This window comes from Microtus pennsylvanicus, chromosome 6 (genome assembly GCF_037038515.1).
Source record: "Microtus pennsylvanicus isolate mMicPen1 chromosome 6, mMicPen1.hap1, whole genome shotgun sequence".
Taxonomy (NCBI): Eukaryota; Metazoa; Chordata; class Mammalia; order Rodentia; family Cricetidae; genus Microtus; species Microtus pennsylvanicus.
Genome location: NC_134584.1, coordinates 112,339,277 through 112,358,999, shown reverse-complemented (window position 1 = coordinate 112,358,999; position 19,723 = coordinate 112,339,277). Strand labels below are relative to the sequence as shown.

Here is a 19,723-nt window from a genome sequence, read left to right as displayed (position 1 = left end):
GCCAGGACACTTATTCCCCATGATATGAACCCTTTGAAATTTATTGAAACCCTATTCCTTATGACACTGCATAAATTTAGATAAACAGCCTACGTATACACAATAAGAATGCATGTCCTCCAGTTGTTGGAAACACTATATAAATATAAATCACATTTTTCTATTTGGCTAAATTTATTAATTTTGCTCTGTCAGTCTTCTGTAATTTCACCAATATTTTCTTAGCTTGCATATCAAATAACTATTCAGAGAGTTGCCTTAACAATAAACCCATTGCAATCTGCATTTCTATTTATATTCCGTGTTTCTACGACTCCTTCTTGTATTTAATACTTTTTTTATTTGGTATGAAAAATGACCAGGTCACTAGACAGCATTTCCTTTGTCTCCAGAGTTACTGCTGGGTTTTTCTAAGATACATCAAGCTGCTTCTACTTTCTTTTTGGTTCGCAAGTTTCTAGGAATACTGCTAAGTAATACGATTTAAGTATTTGTGTTCCTGTATAATCTGTTTTGAAGCCCTGGCCATCAATATGATAACAGCTGGAGATAGGGTTCTAGGAAGTAATGAGATTCAGATGAGAGTCGGAGGGTGGAGCGGCCATGATATGCTCAATATCCTCATACTAGCAGAAGATGGAGAGATGGTGTTCTCCCCATGTGCTTACACCCAGATAAGGCAACCAATAGGAAGTCAGGAACAAGGCCCTCATCAAATAACAAATCTGCTCTCTCTTTGGTCCTGCGCTTTCAAACCTTAGAATTTTGGAAAATCCATGTCTGTTGTTTGACCTGCCTAACCTGCGGTTTTGTTATTGCAGCCTAAGTGGGCTCCTAAATTTTCTAAATTATTATTTCCCCAAAACTAGATACCAGCTAGACTTGGCACCCTTGACTTTGGGGCAGAACAAAGGAGTAAGGAAAATCTATCAAGATATCCATCTTATCTATCCCTTGGCAGATAGACCCAATCTGTCTGGGTCATCTCTGGAAATTGATGGCTTCCTTACTCTCCCATCCCCATTGGCCCATAAGCTTCCCTTTTTCTCCCCACAGCTTCACCCTGACACATTCATCCCTTGCACCTCAGGTGTTGGCTTCAGCTGTGCCTCTGTGAGAACCTAACTCAAAGTCCAGCAACAAGAAATGTCCTACTCACTACTGACAAAGGTGACAGAGGCCTGAAGGGACATGGAAGTGCATAAGGACACTTGCTGTTTGTATCAAGGACCAAGGTTCAGTTGCCAGCACCCACATTAGGTAGCTCACAGCTGGTGGTAATTCCACATCCAGGGGATCTGATGCCTTCTTCTGGTCTCTGGGGCATCTGTATCATGTGCACTAACTCACGCATAGAAACACACACACACAATTAAAAAGAAAATAAAATAAAAATTCAGACATGTACTAAAAGGACACAAGCTACATCCTGGTGACTATCAACTTTATGAATATCTTTTAATTGAACAAACTTGAGCCACTGTATCAGTTTGAGTGTGATCCTATTTCTACCTTGAATGTCTTCGCCTTACGGAAGTTGAAGGCCTCTCCTAAGCCAGGAACATCCTGTGTCTCCTAGCTTGAAGGGACTTAGAATGGCAAACTGGCTTAAGGAATTCCTCCCTCATCTTCTTAATTACCTCTTTCTCACTCTGAGCTGAAGATTTCTATTGTTACGTGAATGCTATTTCTATTGTTCAATAAATACATTGCCTACAAATGACACATGAAATAGTGCACTTGGGGCTGGGGAAATGGCTCTACTCCTAAAGCGCTTACTCAGTTCCTAAGTAAAATTCCAGGTGCAGTAGCACCTGTCTATAATCCAGAGCTGGAAGGCAGAGACAGGAGGATGTCTGGGTTTACAGACCAACCAATCTAGCCAAGTCTGTTAGCTCTGCATCCCAGTGAGAGACAGTCTTTCAGAAAAACAAAATGGAGAGTAACTGAGGAAGACATTTGACATCGACCTCTTACTGCCACCCCAGGTGCACACACATGTGCACACATCCATGAACAAATGCGCACACATACCCCGAGCACACAAATTGCACATTGTTTTAGAATATAAAGACCCTCAAATCCAATCTCATTCTTCTATAGGAAAGGGGGAAAGAGCGAGCCGGTGTTATTCTCAAGGCCACCCGGGATTTACTGCTAGAGTGCAGTGCTCTGGATTCCCAAGCCAGGGCTTTGTATCCCCATAAATTACTTACGATTGGCGACTTGACACATCCGCTCAGATGGAATTATGGGGTTGATTTAGAGCTAGAAAACATGTGCTTTGGGGCAGACAAGGACAATAGAAGGAAAGAAAAGACGGGGCACCAAGACGGGGAGAGGTGAGAACAGGGGTGAGCACGTCCTTACAGAAGGAGACCCAGAAGAGACACCAGCATGTGACTCACACAGGAAAACAAATGCTCACCAGATAGTCCCCCCTGGTACACAATCAAATGAACCACTATAAGGATAGCAGGAAATATATATGTATATTAGAACTGGAAGCAATTTTTCCCTTGCTTTAATGAGTAAGGTATATGAGCATATCGAATATAAGAGATGTAAATCTTCACTCGTTTTATTTCACCTTCTCAAGGCCAGTGTATAATCCATAAGCACAAGTGACACCACAGACCATAAAATTGATCTCAGAATTTATTCTCCAAACCTTTATCAAAATGTGAATCTCTTAGCTGTGTTTTTGTTTTTAATTCATAAACCAATTTCGATTGCTTCTTTTTTTTTAAAAAAAAAAGCAAAACTATTTTAAATTGAGTCATCACATCTCCCAAGCTGGTGGACTCTGACCAAAAGATACACAGGAATGCGCTATCTTTACTTCAGTCTCATTTTAAAAAGTATAATATATAAGTGTGATTCTCTGACACTGCTTTATAGTTAATCAGGAGCAAGTTGATCCCTCCTAGAAGGCAGAAGACTAATGTGGACATCTGTATTCCCTGAGAGATTAGTGCGTATATTTGGTCTTGCTAAGTTTGTTAAGATGGGGTTAATTGACTGACTCCACGTTGAAATTGGTTAACATTACTCCAGCCTGTGTTTCTGGAATCCACTTGGCTATGCTTCTGCACTACCATCGTTTTCAACGAGGCCAATGCCACCTCACTAAGATTGTGACACTGTTAACCCTATTCCTCCAACAGGAAATTAAAGGACAGAGGCTAAATATTTTTCCCATCCTAAGTGAACAAGAGGTAGCAGTGATTTAAACCCAAGGAGAATGAATCGATCTCAGAGTGTCTAATAATAGCCGCTCTTCACCTAAAATTTTATTATCCTCAGGAGAAAGTTAAAAAGAGAAATGCAAGCCGGAGAGCTGAAATTCAGATGTCTGGGAAGCTTGAGTCCTGTGACTCTAAGGTAACTTGTGGCCCAAACGTTAAGGATTTGGTTGGGTTTAAATGCTTGCATCTCAGCATTGTGAGCTGTAAGTCTGAATTTCAAGGGAAGAGATTGGGTGGGGAGAGGAATGGAAGGGGAGAGGAAGGGAAAGAAGGAAGATGAACATGAACAAGGGAAGGAGGAAAAATAAAAGGAAGTGGAAAGAGAAAACAGGAGGGGAGGAGTGGGAAGGGTCCATAATAGTAGTGAGAGCACAGGGCATAAAAATTAGGCATAGCCACTATGATGTCATGTTGCAGAGCCCAGTTCAGCCTGAAGGTGTGAAATCCTTACAGCTCTATATGCCAAAGCCTTTCTTGGCATGTTAGATGCTGGGGTGATGGGGAAGAAGTTGGTACATAATACAATATTGCAATATCTTCTGTTCTGCATCAAACTCTGCAAGTTGCCCCTAATAGTCCAAACTCAGCCACTGAAGTTCATGGGCATTGTCCCTGGCCACAAGACCTCAGGTACATTACAGACTCACACCATCTGTGCTGAGGCTCCCCTTCCCTCAGGCTTCAAACTACTCATCTGTGCATAATTCATTTCTAATTTATCAGCTGTCATCTAAGACATCAAGTAGTAACATATATTAATATTATCATTTTAGAATATAATGACTATAAAGGATTTTATGTAGCATCTTTAACAACAAGAAGCACTGATTATTTGATAGTATCTCAGGGGACCTCTCTTCTTTTTTTATTTTCTTTTCTTTATTTATTTATTAAAGATTTCTGCTTCCTCCCTGCCACCGCCTCCCATTTCCATCCCCCTCCCCCAATCAAGTCTCCCTCCCTCAAACAATGATGTGTATCATGAATACCTTGAAACTGAACTTAAGGGTCTTTACTTAAACATAGTAAGTTGTATTCGAATAAGCACAGTGATATAGGACAGAAAGAATGGCCAGATGATTCTGCATTTGCTGCTAGAATAATCCATCTTAGAGTATACAGAAAATGAATGCTATTACTGTCAATTCACCAAATAAATAATTTCTCTACAGACAGATGTTTGAATTTTTTAACAACAGATACTAAAGGGATGAGAAAATTCTGCTTATTTAGAGCAGAAGGATTTAGTTGTGGTAAGAAAATTGACAATGGACAAGAATAAACAAATATCCCTCTTCTAGCAATAGTGAATACTCTGACCCTTCAGGCTAGATTAGAGCAAGTCCATAAAGCTACCTGCTGTACTTCAACACAGTGCATGTGTTTGCACCCCCATGCTTAAATACCTTATTTTTTTCTGCATGCAATCATTTTCTTCATTGGTATATTCACGAATTTAATGGTTCCAATGAACCCACTTTCCAAGGTGCTTATGGACATTATATCTCAGCCTAAGAAACAATAGAGCATTACTACAAAATATATCTTCCTAATATTTTTGACTTAAGGACATTGGTCTAGTGTTAAATAATACACTAGAATCTGTTCGGACTCTAGGGCAACAACCATAACATAAGGGCATGCTCAACTCTACCTTCCATTAGAATTAAAATAGCAGTGTACTCAACTAATAGGAAGGTACACAGTAGTTACCAATGTTCTTGCTCCAGGGACACAATGGATGCCTGAAGTCACTAATAATAAAAATCATTGTGTACAATGGGGTTCTATCTTATGTATATATGTATTGATAAGTTTAGTTTATAAATTTGGCACAGGAGGAGAGTGATAATAATAACTTGTAACAAAAGAAAACAATGATAGCAATACATAAATTGTGTGACTACGCTCTGTCTGTGCCACACAAACTAGCTCATGATAGGATCCCATCCTTTTCACATTTAATGTGGGGTGATTATGCCTACGTGATGCAATGAAATGATTGCATTGAGATGAAATGATGAGCATGGTGTAGGCATTGAGGTGTGGCACCAGGCTACTACATCCAGGTACTTGATAGCCAACATGGCTACTAAGTCACCGATGAGCAGGTAGCACACTCAGTGTGGATACAGTGGTCAAAGGATGATTCATATTCCTTGACAGGTAGAGTAAAATGATAGGCGATTTCAACCCAACCTCAAAACAAAAACCCAATGTAACTGAAAAGCTGGCCTGTTTAACATTCTCTTACCATTGCTGAGTGAAAGGGCTGAAAGCAAAGCAACAAGTTAGGAGGAAACTTTACACCAGAGAGAGATTGGGCTGTGTTATAATTCCAGTATTAGCAGTGCTTGATTTTGTGTTTGTGTTACTTTATGTTGATTTTTGTATTATATTCCCAAAAGCTGTGAACTCTCTGCGGGATCAAGGTACAAGCCCTTCCTTGCCACTTTCTGGCATCTGCAGTCCTTCACAAGTTTTAGTTCATAGCTGCATTACTCCTAATTCAGCTTCTGTCACCTCGTGGCCTCGCAGGCTCTGTGTATCTCCAAATCCCACTCTTCTTATAAGGATGCCAGCCAGTGGTTTTAGAGCCTGTCTCGGCTTGGTAAAAATCTCATTTCAGCTTCATTGCATCTCATAAAACCCTATGACCAGATGAAGTAAATCACACACACAGGTATCAGCATTCAGACTGCCCTGTAGCCTTTTGGTGGATACAATTCACCCTGGCTCTCCTATCAGGATCCTACTCATTTACTTGGCAAAATCCATGGTATTTCTCCCCTACAGCTGGACAACACTTGGGTTGTTTCTCATCCCCGCCTGACCTTTCTTCACCAGTTCTTCCAATTCCTCAGAAACGATGCCACTCTATCACAGATAACTGGGATTTTTATCTGTTGGTTTCACCTACTGATACATGACCTGATGGCTTGGCTGAACACCTCTCCCAAGCTGAGCTAAATACTTAGGAATGTTTGAATAAAATAAGTAATATATAGACTTTAATAAATCACTCAAAATCTGACATTCCTTTATGAACATTCCATGTAATTAATAAGAAAAAAATCAAATCTAAATAAAAAAAGAAAAATGTAATCAAGTAGGTTGACAACCAGCAAGAGATAATTAAAATGATCCTGTTTTGTTTCTTACTTTCATTAACATGCAAATGAGATTCATGAAGTTTGATATTGTGTTTCAGCAAGAGCCATAGAAACAAATTAAGAATGAAAATGAGTCCCACCGATGGAGATTCCTGTTGAGTATATAAATTAATGAAAACTATGATTGCATCCAATTAATAAAATATAATTCTGTGATTTATTGGGCCTCAAAAATGAAACAAAGCTTCATAGATAAATTAAATTTTGATTCTTTTTTGGTGGACCCCACTCTGTGAATGCTGTCAAGATTTAAGAGAAGGGCAATAAATGTTAAACTCTGCTTTACTTTTACAAGCACAAGGTAGAGAGACCTTGCTTACAAAGCAGAGTGTTGTAGAAATGGTGTCCCCGATAGGAGGTGAGGCAATCTAGGATGTCATCCAGAATACAGAGAGAACCCAATGCCTATGCAGTCAGAGATCCAGAATCACAAGTAGGAATCTCTGACTACAAGGTACTTGTAAGAAACAGAGAAGCATGAGCAAATCCAAGGACCTCTGTGTCTTTCACTGAATACAAAGATCTCAGGGTTTCCTTCCATTTGGTACCTTTGCTCTGAGAAACACACCAAAGTGCTTACCTCGAATAATTTGAGATTTTAATCATATCGAAAAAGGGTCATACCAACATGTCTGTAGTCATTGGAACTGAGTGATATATAATGTATACCAGATGACAAAATGCACACACACACACACACGCACACACACACGCACGCACGCACGCATGCACACACGCGTGCATGCACACACACACTGTTAGGTCCAAGTTTCACATACTCAAACTCAAGCATTAAGCAACAGCACCAAGAAGAGCAATAACATCAAGGAATAGATTCTGCAGCATGGTGGAAGAGGAAATAACACTCAAGCAAAGTACGGTTTTGAAATTATGAGTTGTTGGGAGTCTGCTTTTTTATCTGTTAAAATGGCTTCCTATTTGTCAGTGTGTCCCTCACATGTTTGTGCTGATGTCTTTGACCCCAGTATATTAAAGAATGTAACCTCGGTGACAGTCATTTAGTACATGGGTATGTGGCATGGCACACTCTCATATCTCCTGCCAATGAATTGTTTTTGTCTTCCCTTTCCCTGAATCATATGCAAGTCATCCCTCGAGCCCAGCCTACTTAAAAAATACAAACAACTAGAATTGAGTATTTCTCAAGGGGCAGAAAAGCCTTAAGAAGCTCTTGATCCCCAACAACAAAGAAAGCCATGTCAACCACGTCAAGGATTAAACAAAATAGGGATTATTATTTTCAAATACATTGCATGCTTTAAAATTACTTCTTGCAGACCCCTTTAACTTGAAATAGGAAGCCAGTTAAGTTCCCATCACTCCTATATCCATAACGATTGCAAATCATTGCTATTTTTTAAATTTTACTAGATACATAAAAAACTCACCAGATTGAAGAAACTAAATTCTTTGGATGTTAAAATGATGGTATAGAGTTTTCTGGTAGGATGTATTTCTTTGTCTTTCCTGAATGGAAGCCAGGTGTCTTAAACATCTACTTTATCATCATTGGCCTATTTAGACATTAATTTCTTTTCAGAGCATATCACTTGCAATGCTTTTATTAAGAAAATGGAAAATTCACAAGATTCATCCTGAGTCCAAGGGTTGGGGGGGAGAGCAGACTTACCATCTCTTCGATTCAACCTTGCGAATCCAGGACCATGACTGCTGGAGAGCTCAGAAGAACTGCTGAAGGATGCCGGAGGCAAGGCAGACACCAGGGGCTCATCACAGTCATCTGCCAGGAGGGAAAATGCCACGTTCCAGTGAGCACAGAGCTGACAGTTCTCTTCAAATCAATAGACACAACAAATAAACACAACATCAAAACGAGGATCTAAGCCACGCGTGGCAGCACGTGCCTGCAATCTTAGTGTGCGCAGGAAGGTGCAGGGTGACCAGGAGTTCAAGGTCATCCTCAGATATACTGTGAGTTCAAAACCATCCTGGGCTGCAAGAAACTCAGTCTCAAAATCAGTAAACAAGCAGACCTACATTCTCTAGAACTATGCCTATTTTGCATGCAGTAAGCCGCCAAAAGTCTGGCAAGGTCAGCAGTCATAGAAAAACAACTGATAGATGAGAGATTGTAGAAACATGGAGAGAAAGGAGACATTATAGAAATTAAAAACTAAAATATGGTAAGATCAAAAGGTATGCTTTAAAAAAGAATTTTTTTATCATGAGCAGAAAAATGTATAAATTTAACTACACTAAAATGAACCTTGTGACTTGTTGGAATATACCTGTAATCCCAGGAATTCAGAAAACTGCTGCATAAAGATCTCAAGGTCAAAGCCCAGCTGGGCTAGACAGTGAACTCAAGGACCCACAGTCACATTAGTAAGACCCTATCCCAAATTATTTACAAAAGCAGAATGAAGGCTGGGTATCTAGCAAAGCGATAGGGTGCTTGCCTAGCATATGCAAGGCCCTGGGTTCAACCTCTAGGTTCAGAGAATAAAAAGAATCGATGGTTTCTAAAATACACTCTACAGTGGGAAAAAAACACAATCACAAAATGTATCAAGTTTATCTAAAAGAAACAAATGAGACATAGTTTTTTTCTATAAAAATGTAAAAGTCTGTTGAAATGTTTAGAAACTTATAGAACTATGAAAGAAATATTTAAAGAGGAAAGAAATACATGGAAACTTGTATCTGAAAGAATGATTATAAAAGAAGCATAAACCAGTACACAATCCAGGAGCCTGAGTAGAGAAAACGTTTTAAGTGAAGAAAAATAGAAATACCTTCCACTTCATTAGCACAAGAAACCAGACACATTGATTGACATGCAAACTTCAAAAACACCAAAACTACAAGTAGATACATCTTTATAAGCAATGAGTGGATAAACTGTTCAGGGTCCAAAAAGGCCAAAGGAACTGAAGCATGTGGATCAAGAGGAATCCCTCCATACTTATGAGAAAATAGCATAGGTAACTACTTGTAGAACATCTGGCTATATGCTTGTCAATTTGAACTTCAGCATGCTCCAAGACTCCACTACCTCTACTAAGGAGCAAGTGCTTCTGGGAATGGCTTACCCACGAGGAACAACAGTCTCAAGAGGCCTTCTGAATGCACAAGAGTGATATACAAATGCCAGCAGTTTTCACTTCCCATCAAACCAACAAAGCCAGACACCACTGAATGAGCTGCAGACGCGAGGGTCTCTGCACCCAGAGGCACGTCCATCATTCATAACAGCAAAGAACTATTCACAACCCACAAGTAGTGTCCAAAGAACAGACAATGACGGCATAGTTCACCAGGAAATAATACACGGCAATGAAAAGGAGCCACAGCGACACAACAAAAAGCTCATAGAAATATAATTTTAGTGGGAAAATATTGAGTTAAGCAGCAGATCTGCTAGTTTTGGGAATTTGTAAATGAAAACATAAATAACATGTTGTTTAGAAGCATACATGATTTGTCATTCAAATTATTTTAAGAGAAGGAATGAAACTGTAAGACTTCAGGATTTGTTTTTATCATGGGGTAGACTCAAGATGAGAAGAAAGTACCCAGGATGAAATCGCCAAAGGTCAAAGTTTGGGTATTAATGGCACCTTCCTAAGATTCCATTTTGTTATAACACTTCAAAAATACACAAGCATTGGCAAATATGCATATGCCTGTGCAGATCATAGGCTCTGTTAAAGTAGAGACAAGTCTCCATCTATTTATCTTAATATCCCATAGACTGCTCTTTGTGTATAATCATGGGAAGGGACACATATGTATGGGTGTTTGCATGCACATGGAGGCCAGAGCTCAACTCAGGCTTCTCACTGGTCTGGAGGTTATGGAGGAAACGGGGCTGCATGCATAACTAGCTGCAATGTTCATCCTCCTTCTATGTCCCCGGTGCTGGGATGACAAGAGTTGCCAGCACACCCAGCTTTTGTAGGCAGGTTCCCGGGATTGATCTCTGATTCTCAAACTTGATCCTCAAGAATGTTACAAACCCATCTCTCTCTATCCAGCCCCACATGTACTGCTTTTACTGTTAAACAGCAAAGTACAAAAAAAAAAATACAGTGATAATGCTTGCTTTGATAGTGACACATGCTTAATGTACTCTGAATGAGCTTTAAAGCACTTTCCTTTTTGAATTAAGAAGTTACTCTCACTTCTGCTTTAATCAGAATAAAAGCTCCTACTTAATATTTTTATGTATCTTGGTAATTTAAAAGCATGCAGGGTTATTGTCTCAAATGTTTTCTTTGACAGTAATTTAATTTAGATTAATTCAAAAGTTATCTGGATTCACCTGAAACGTTACAGAGTTCTTTCTGCCTGAACATAGCTTGCTCTTGACTGACTTTCACAAGACTTTGCCCAATGTATCCTTGTTTTCTTGTCCTCTTTTGAGGTTTCTTGGTTTGTTCTTTGGGGTTTTACTCCGTGTTAGCAATCAAAACCACGGCCCCAAGCACGCAAGACAAGCACTCTACCAGCTGAGCCCCAGCCCCAGCTCCCCATTTAGTTTCTTAAGATTATCTCATTTTCATGTATAGCTCACTTTCCCCTCTTCTGTACCTCCAATTCTCTAGCTGACTCTTAAGGAAGACAGGTTCTTGCATGTCTATTGATTAGCTTAATGCTAACACCACCCATTCTAGTTGTTAACTCAAGTAGCAAGGGGCGTAGACATTAAAAGACTTACAACCCACGGAGTGTTGGAGGGGGTGGGTGGTTGTACCCAATTATAAAAGCAACAACCAGAATGCTTTAGTACACTGTGGGAGCTAACGTGTGTGTGTGTGTGTGTGTGTGTGTGTGTGTGTGTGTGTGTGTGTGTGTGTGTGTTTGTACATACAGAAGGGCATTATGTATACATGGGGACAGTGTATGTGTGTGTGTGTGCGCGCGCATGTTCACTAAAACTGTCTGCCTTTGGGGTCATTATCAGTATGCAGGTGTGCGATGCAAGGGGCTATTTAACTGCATCTCAAATCAATTACGCAGATGAGGATCGACTCGGCAAACGTAAAGAGCACCTCCGCTGCAGCCACTCTGGAAGGTATATATTTATTGCCCATTTGTTTTTGTCAACTGTAAATTGAGAATCCATACTGCTCCACTTTTAGTTTTTAAAGAACAGGACTGAAATAAGAGAAGGGGTCATTTTTTCCCATTTGTGGGGAGAGGGGCAGACAAGCTGGGAGGGAGGTGGATCATGGAAGGTGTGAGTGGGGAACTCTGAGGTGGGTCAAGTTCCAATTGGACCTTCACATGCGTGACTCTCTTCTTTCTCACAAGCCTGCAAATCCTCTGCATGCTGCTGTAAGTTTTCCCAACAGTAGAGTCGTTTAGTCATTTGTCTCCAACTAACTATAACATAGTGCATGCTTGGAGGACTTAGACACTCTCACACACATAGGAACTGGCCTTTATTCTTCTTCATTGAGATTTTAATATTAATAACTTATCAATGAAGTCTCTGAGGCACAAAGCTTAGCTCACTCTCTTATCTTCCTGTAGCAGGATGGAGACATTTATAAATCAAGTTGGAGCAGAAAATCAAGCATATAAGAACACCATGATTATAAAGAGCATTCCTTTAGTTTCCGCTGTCTGAATGCGATGGGGCACCATGGCAGCATTGCTAAAATGCGTCTTGAGAAGTTATTCTCTCAAGTTCAGGGTTTCCCATGCTGTTGTTCGTTACACATTTGATATTCAATAGTTTTGACCACAAGAGGAGAAGACCTTGGGCAGCAGTAATGAGTCTGAGGTGACCAAACAGGGAATTTCCCTGTGACTATTAATAGGATGAAATTGTAGATTACATATAGGCCTCCTGTGAGGTTAGTTCTGAACTTTCTCAGCTGGCAGTCGTAAAAGGAGAGTTCTGAACTGATGGCGTTGAGGGACAATGTCTCAGGTCAAAGATTCTCAACCAGAGCAGACTGCAGCCCTGAGAGGCACTGAGCAATGGCTGTTGGAGGCATGTTCCTCCTAGCCACCTGTAGATCAGGTACAGAGACGGTCTTCGGCACACTCTCTAATATACAGGGCATGACTCCACAGTACAAATCCCAATGGTGCTGAGGCTGGAAAAGAGCATTCCCGATTCAACACCCAGCCTTCTGCAGGAGCAGTCTCTCAGCGGGGAATCTCCAGCTTCCTCTCATATTTCAGCGTGGATGAAGCTCTAATTTGCAGCATTTTTGCATTTGAATGACGATCATTCAGGACGTTTTGGTATATACGCATTGACGCCAGGAGGCATGCAACACTGAAATGACAGGCTACTCTAGCTCAACACAAAATTATGTTTTTGTTATTAAGTACTAGATCAGATCATAACAGCACCCTGGTCTCTTCACTGCCAGTAATGTTGTTGGCAAAAATAAAAGTAAGTAGAGGGAAATAACAAGACACGGGAAAAATGATGGGTGCATTGATTGTGGAAGGGAATAACATGGTTGCCAGACATTTTAGAGAAGATTACAGAATTCAAAATGGTAGCAGAGCAAATTGGGATATTATTAGACATTTCTATTAGCATAAGAAATTTTCATTATTCTGCTTTTTAAAAATTATAACACCTTATTTGGCATTTTTAAAAGTCGTAGCAGGATTTCTGCTTTTTCCTTGATATCAGTGGAAAGTAGTAAAACTGCAGATTTTAGTCTTTTTGTTTAAAAAAGTGGTTCTCAACCTGAGGGTCATGACCTTTTGGGAGGTCAAATGGCCCTTTCACAGGGGTTGCCTAAGAGCATTGGAAAACACAGACATTTACATTATAATTCCTAACAATAGTAAAATTACAGTTATGAAATAGCAAAAAATTAATTTTATGATTGGGGTCATCATAACATGAGAACCTGTATCAAATGGTTGCAGCATTTAGGAAGGTTGAGAATCATTTGTTTAAGGAAAAAAAAAAGCTATACTTGATTGATTACATTTAGATAGTTAATGAACTATCTTAGAATATCCATAACTGGAAAGAAAGTTTTCTAGCTTGTGTTAAGATATTTTCATATACACAGAGAGAAAGTGTGTGTCTGTGTGTGCGCACTGTGCATGCACGTGTCTGCACACGTATGTGCGTGTTGGGGGAAAGAGACAGAGACAGAAACACTCTAGCTTCCAGATCAATAGTTCAGAAAAGTCAGCATTTGTTTCTTCCATGGGAGAAAAACTTACCCTTGTCATTAAAAAGACAATGATAAATTAGATCTCTTGCAAGCTGTATGCATGAGAACATTCAACATTCTCTCACAAACGGAGGTGCAAGCTGTATTGAAGGTATTTTAATACAGCTCGATAGAAAGTAATTTCCTTTTATTTTGAAAAAGGCTTTAATGCATAATTCTCATAAGTAAGTAAAAGCTGTTCACTTTTTAATAAAAGTAATTCAATTTCCTTAAGCTGTTTGCAATATTACCTGTACTAAGATAATAAGTGTATATTATGGGTGCTTACCACGTTCTCAGTGTTTATATCTCTTACCTCCCTCGTTTGGTCCTGATGAATACTCTATACTGTCCTATTAGATACTGGGGCAATTTTGTCCTGGATAATACCATATCATAAACTATTAACAACTGGGACAATTGAGGGAAAATAAGTTACACTAGTTAAATAAATCACTTGAGGACACATTAGGAATGAATGGATTTACAGTGTTTCATCCCCTGTTCTGAGCTAAGCGCACTGTTTAAAAGAGAATTGGTCTTCTGAAATCTATAATATAGAAAGTCGAGGCTGATTTGCAAGAACAGGCAGCTTAACCGCTGCTGAGTAACCGCCTTCTCTGATATTCCGAAAAGCTGCCAAAATAATTTGCATCCTTGCTAATGAATCATACATTGCAATGGAGATTGGCATGGGAGGGGGTGGAGGGCGGGAAGATGATTTTCTTAAAAGTTCCCTTATAGTAGAGGCAGCGATGACTCATTTTATAGGGAGCTTTGAAAACATCAGGGCTTCAATTCTTTGAGGAAATGGATTTCACAGACCTGGTCCATTGACAGTTTTAGGATTAAGGAATGGCCTCTTCCTCAAGAAATCCATATCCTTGAAAAAAAATTATTCTAATCTATATTTTTGAAAGCTCATCTACTTGAAATTGGAAACCAGGAACTAATTTAAAAGGTAAAGTATATGATTATGCTGGTGTATCCTACCAAAAACTACTCTGAGCAAGACAAGATTTCATCCCCAACAACAGTATTCTTTTATCACACTTAGTTTCCTGAGTTCAGGCAGTCCTGTCTTCTGACCTGACCTGACCCACGGCCTGTATCTGTACCTGGTGTGTCTCTGATGTCTGTCTAGTGAGAGACTGGATATAGGAGGAGCAAAGGCCAACCCACACGAAGAAACAGGCTTCAGCAGCCAATTCCAGAACCCAACATGAGCTCCTCGAGGGAGTGCCTGCAAAGAGCCAGGTTTTGGCAGCTAACAAACAGGTTCCCCAACATTTGTCTCTGCTTCCACGTTAAGAGCGGCTACAAACCAAGTCAAATAGGTGATCCCAATCAATCTCAGGGGATGCCCTGCTTCTACTTAGCCTGGTCACAGCTGTCCCATGCCTGAGGCCTCTAATCAGGGTACACAGGAGCCCTCTCTGATTTCAACTCTCTTCTGCTTGCCTTTGACTCTCTGTCAAGCCTAAGTGGCAGCTAACTCCTTTGCTGCAGCAAACAGTGAATAAATAGGCTCCGCTGGTTCTCGTTTGGGTGCTCTGCATTTCTTTCCACTCCAGTGAGCTCTTCTCTGCTCTCGCATCTCACCTTTCCAGGTATAGGCACCCATGCGTTCAGAAGCCACACAACGGAAATCCCACCCACAGTCTGCCTTGAGGATGCATGGAAGAGCTGGGTTAATTTAGTGTGCTTGAAAAGTGATCAGTTCCAGAATTCATGTATGCATGTATAAATACACACACACACACACACACACACACACATTCCATATAGAGACATTTCTATGAATATGTACATCTATATATACCGGTTATGAACCGGCTCCAGGTAGTCTTACCTGAAGTAGGCACCTTAGAGGATTCATTTGAGCTACAGAGTAGAACCACATGGGAGAGATTTCAAACCTCCGCTCTCTATGCCCCACAGCCAGGACCATGCTATTCTGGTAACTACTAAAATAGATGTGCGAAGGAATGCCTGTCCATCCGAGTGTTTTGTTGCTTTCACAAATGTCTTTGTGCTTTATGCTGGTGTTTCATGGGTCTGTTTTAGGACTGAAGAAACGGCTATGATACCATGCTCACCCCTTTCTCCCTACAAAGCCATGTAGACTGAGCACACAGAGGCAGCTACTTTGCAGTGACGTGGTGACGGCGGGTACATGGGGAGTGTAAGTTTTAAAGAAAAGCGAAAATGCTAGTGGACTTGAGCAAAAGAGAGAAACTGGATGCAGGGGTGACAGCATGGTGGTGAGCTTTTGCGGGCGACCCTCGTTCAGTTCCCCGCACCTGTGTTGGGTGGCTCACAACCACCTGTAACTCCAGCTCCAGGGAACCCAATGCCTCTCCCCTTGGAGGGCACCCGCACTCGTGTGCACACACCAAACACCCACATCCACACACCTAGGAATGCGCACAATTCTAAATAAAAATAAAAGGTGACATATTTAGAAAAAGAAGAAGTTTTAGGGGAAATGAAGATGCAACTGAGACTAAGTAAGGTCCAGCATCTTCTTCTGCAGGCAACAGAACAGGCAGTCCACACGCTGACCTCATCATCTCACCCTTCCCTAAAATAACATCTCAGCAAAACTAAACACTAGTGAGGGTGGGCGGCTACAAACTCCCTCCTTAGCTTCTCTGAGTATTAATTTGACTTTGACATGAAAATTAACATTCGCTTGAGGATAGTGGTTTTAGATATATTAAAAGGGATAAACATGAGCTTCTAACTGTCAGTCAGTGGCTTAAATTTAAAAAAAATAGCATATGGCTGCAATTTAAAACAAGTAAATATTTATCAGCATGTTTACACAAGCCTCGCTCAAGACAGACATGCTTCCCACACAGTTCGCATAGGCAGCAATCTATAAGTGCCTACGCATCTTTCTCCCACAAGGATGGGCAAGCTGTAGTCGTGGCTGCTAATGCTCGTGGTGTTAATGGGGTAGCTTTCGTGTGGAGGCAAACACTGGCTTATGCGCTCCAAGTTACAGCCTGACTTTAAAGAGCTTTCCCAATTAATCTTCACAAATTAATGGATTAATGGGAAGGCAGTTAACTTTTAACGACAGCACAGCCAGAGGCTGATTGATTTTGGAGTTTTAATAGCAACTATTTAAATTCTAGATATTAGAACAAAGAGACCCACAAATCCACCCATGAAAACAACCAAGGTGAAGGAGTGAAAGAAGCAATTGTTTTGAAGTCAAGTGAACATCAGTACTTTACGAGTCTATGTAGTTCACAGACTTTCATCGACAGATACCTTGACCACATTGGCCACTGTGTCTTCTCAGTAATGATAGGAGAAATGGGAGATTATGGAGCAAGCTTTTCAGCAGTTTATTGTACATGGATTTAAGATAAATACTTAGCCTAGGGGTTAGGGATGGTGTGGGCAGGCAAGATTCTGGGGAATGTGGACAGAGAATATTCCACAAAAGCCCACCCCTGCATGAATAGCTACAGGTAGGCAATGGCTGCTGAGAAAGATAGAAACATTTTCCTCCAGGGATGAGACCCTTATGATTGTCCAGTCCCAAGTCATCAGCTCTGGACATTGGCACACATGAGCAAAACTAAATGGACTCAATAAGGTATATGCATATATATGTAACAATAAAAACTGGAAGAAGAGACGGGGGTGAAAATGACACAGAGGAAGTGATCGCAAGTGACGTGCTCAAAAATAAATTTCAGGGGCTGGAGAGATGGCTCAGAGGTTAAGAGCACACTGGCTGCTCTTCCAGAGGTCCTGAGTTCAATTCCCAGCAACCACATGGTGGCTCACAACCATCTGTACTGAAATCTCGTGCCCTCCTCTCGCATGCGGGCATATGTCGAGGGAGAATGTTGTATACATAATCAATAAATCTTTTAAAAAAAATAAAATAAAAATAAATTTCAAAGTTTTTTATAAAAAGAAAAAGCTACCCAGAAGAATTAGTGGATAGAAGTTTAACATATTTAAAAACATATTTAGATATTCTTTCAACATATCACATAGTTAAATATATTTTATACTTAGAAGTATTTAAATACATAACATAGCTAATTAAATATGTTTATATTTAGATATAGTTTGATAGACATGAGATGTTGGAGCACATTGCCGTTTCCTTCCAAAAGTCTGTATAGAGTCACTCAACCTTCTCTCTGACTCATTCACTTTTCACTCCATCATACACACTTCACTTCATTTGCTTGTTAGGGAGGCAAGAAAACTGGGACAATGTGCATTGGTGGCTCAAGTAATGACTGGTAGTTGACACGGTAACGTTTCCATATGCTGTCCCTCCTTTCAAGGTCTGAGGATTGTCATTCTTCTCCGCTGCTTATAGAATCATAAATTAATTATAACATTTTATTTACGTGTGGTCAAACTTACTTGTTTTAGATGTTTTTTTCTTATTTCACGCTCATCTTTAGTTTTGTTTATGCTTTTTTTTAATTAAATGAAAAATGCTTGCTTTGGCTGAGTATTGAGTATGTGTACCTTTCATAATCAGAAATTGTCTCTAATTCTCTGTGTATGTGTGTGTGTTTACACGTGCTATTCCTATACTTATGTGCATTTCTGTGTGGAGGCCAGAAGTCAGCCTCAGATGTGGCTCCTGCCAGGGTTTCTCAGGTGGCCTGGTCTTGTCACTTAGGCCTGCTGGATGACCAGTGAGCCCCAGAGATCCGCCTGTCTCTGCCTTTCCAGCATGGGTATTAAAAGTTCATACCAACATGCTCTGCCTTTTTTTTCTTCCCTCATCTAATCTGGGTATCACTCCAGTCCTCATGCTTCTGTGGCAAGCACTTAGCTTACTCAGCCATTTTCCCTAGCTCCTTGTTGATCTCTTGGTCAAGTAGTATATTTAACAGAAATGACACAGGCGATGATGGGAACTGAGAAATGTGGGCTCCGGATCCAGAGAAGCCTTAAATGCTTCCTCAGGCACTTCCCAGGGTCTGATCCACACTCCTCCAGCTTGACACGCTTCCGCCTACAATGCACACTAAAGCATCCTTGACAGAAGAGCTTGATCGCTTCATGTGATAAAATCCCTAAGATATAGAAAGCATAGGACAGGGTACTCATAATAATGCATCTCTTCTCTTTGATTCCCAGTTCCAGTGAATAAAGAAAAAAATGTATTTTTTGAGGAGTTATTAATATGCTTGTCTTGAATGCACCACCTTTGAAATTAGTGTGATAAATGGATTTAGCACATTCGTGGAAACAAAACATTCATAGCAGGTGGCATAGGAGTCATTAGAGGTACAAGAATATTGACTTCTTTCCTCTGGCATCTCACATCCAAATCTTCTGACTTGAAGACGACACTCAGACATCTTACTTTCTCTTACAGTACTCTGCTTCCTGTAACCATTCCAACTAGACACACTCCACCTTGAGTTGGGACCTATCTGACTCAGTGGCCTTAGGGTTTTGTTTGATTGCTTCTTCACTTAGAGATCAGGGTGTCAAGAAGAAGAATTTGATGAAACTGTGGGGCCACTAACTGTGTGCACTGAGGAACAATCATTGAGGAAAGACAGATCCTTAGAATGATAGCGATGAATTTCATAGCACCATCCTCCAAGTAGAACAAAGGCCGTCTTCACAGGACCAGCTGTGTCTGCTCACAAGCTAGGTTTGTGGACTGTTGACATGCCCTCACAGAAGGAAGGGGGAGCCAGGAGGATCATTGACCCCTTCACCTGAATATCTGCCCTCTCCTCCCATCCAGTGGTAGGCAATTCTACTTTCATTGCACAAAGTCTTCGGGATCTCAACTTTTGAAGGGATACTAGACTAGGATTGGGGAGAGTTCTCCCTTTATATGACTATAGAGAAGCCATTGTCCACGCAGGCTGAGGATTTTTCAGTGAGGTTACTTTGGAGGTCAATCATGTTCTTGTCAATAACATCTTATCCATAAGCCCAGTAAACTATTGGTTCTTCAAGGGGAGCTTTGGTATAACTGAGCTTTGTTTTATCATTGGAACCTGAAAATAATAGAGGATGTAAGATGTTGTTCCAGGGAAGAATTCTCAAAACGAGTGCTTCAAAATTAAAACAGTAAGCCCCCAAGAAAAACAGTGGGTCATGC

At 40.5% G+C, this 19,723-nt stretch overlaps 1 protein-coding gene across 4 annotated transcripts in view; it reads right to left on the bottom strand.

The window, feature by feature from the left end:
- The window catches only part of Cntnap4 (contactin associated protein family member 4), a 280,867-nt gene that overhangs the window by 228,309 nt on the left and 32,835 nt on the right, over positions 1 to 19,723 (bottom strand). For all 4 annotated transcript variants that reach the window (XM_075977396.1, XM_075977397.1, XM_075977394.1 and 1 more), the window contains exon 2: positions 8,073 to 8,183. In XM_075977396.1, coding sequence (XP_075833511.1) covers positions 8,073 to 8,183 — 111 coding nt within the window. The remainder of the gene's footprint in view (positions 1 to 8,072; positions 8,184 to 19,723) is intronic.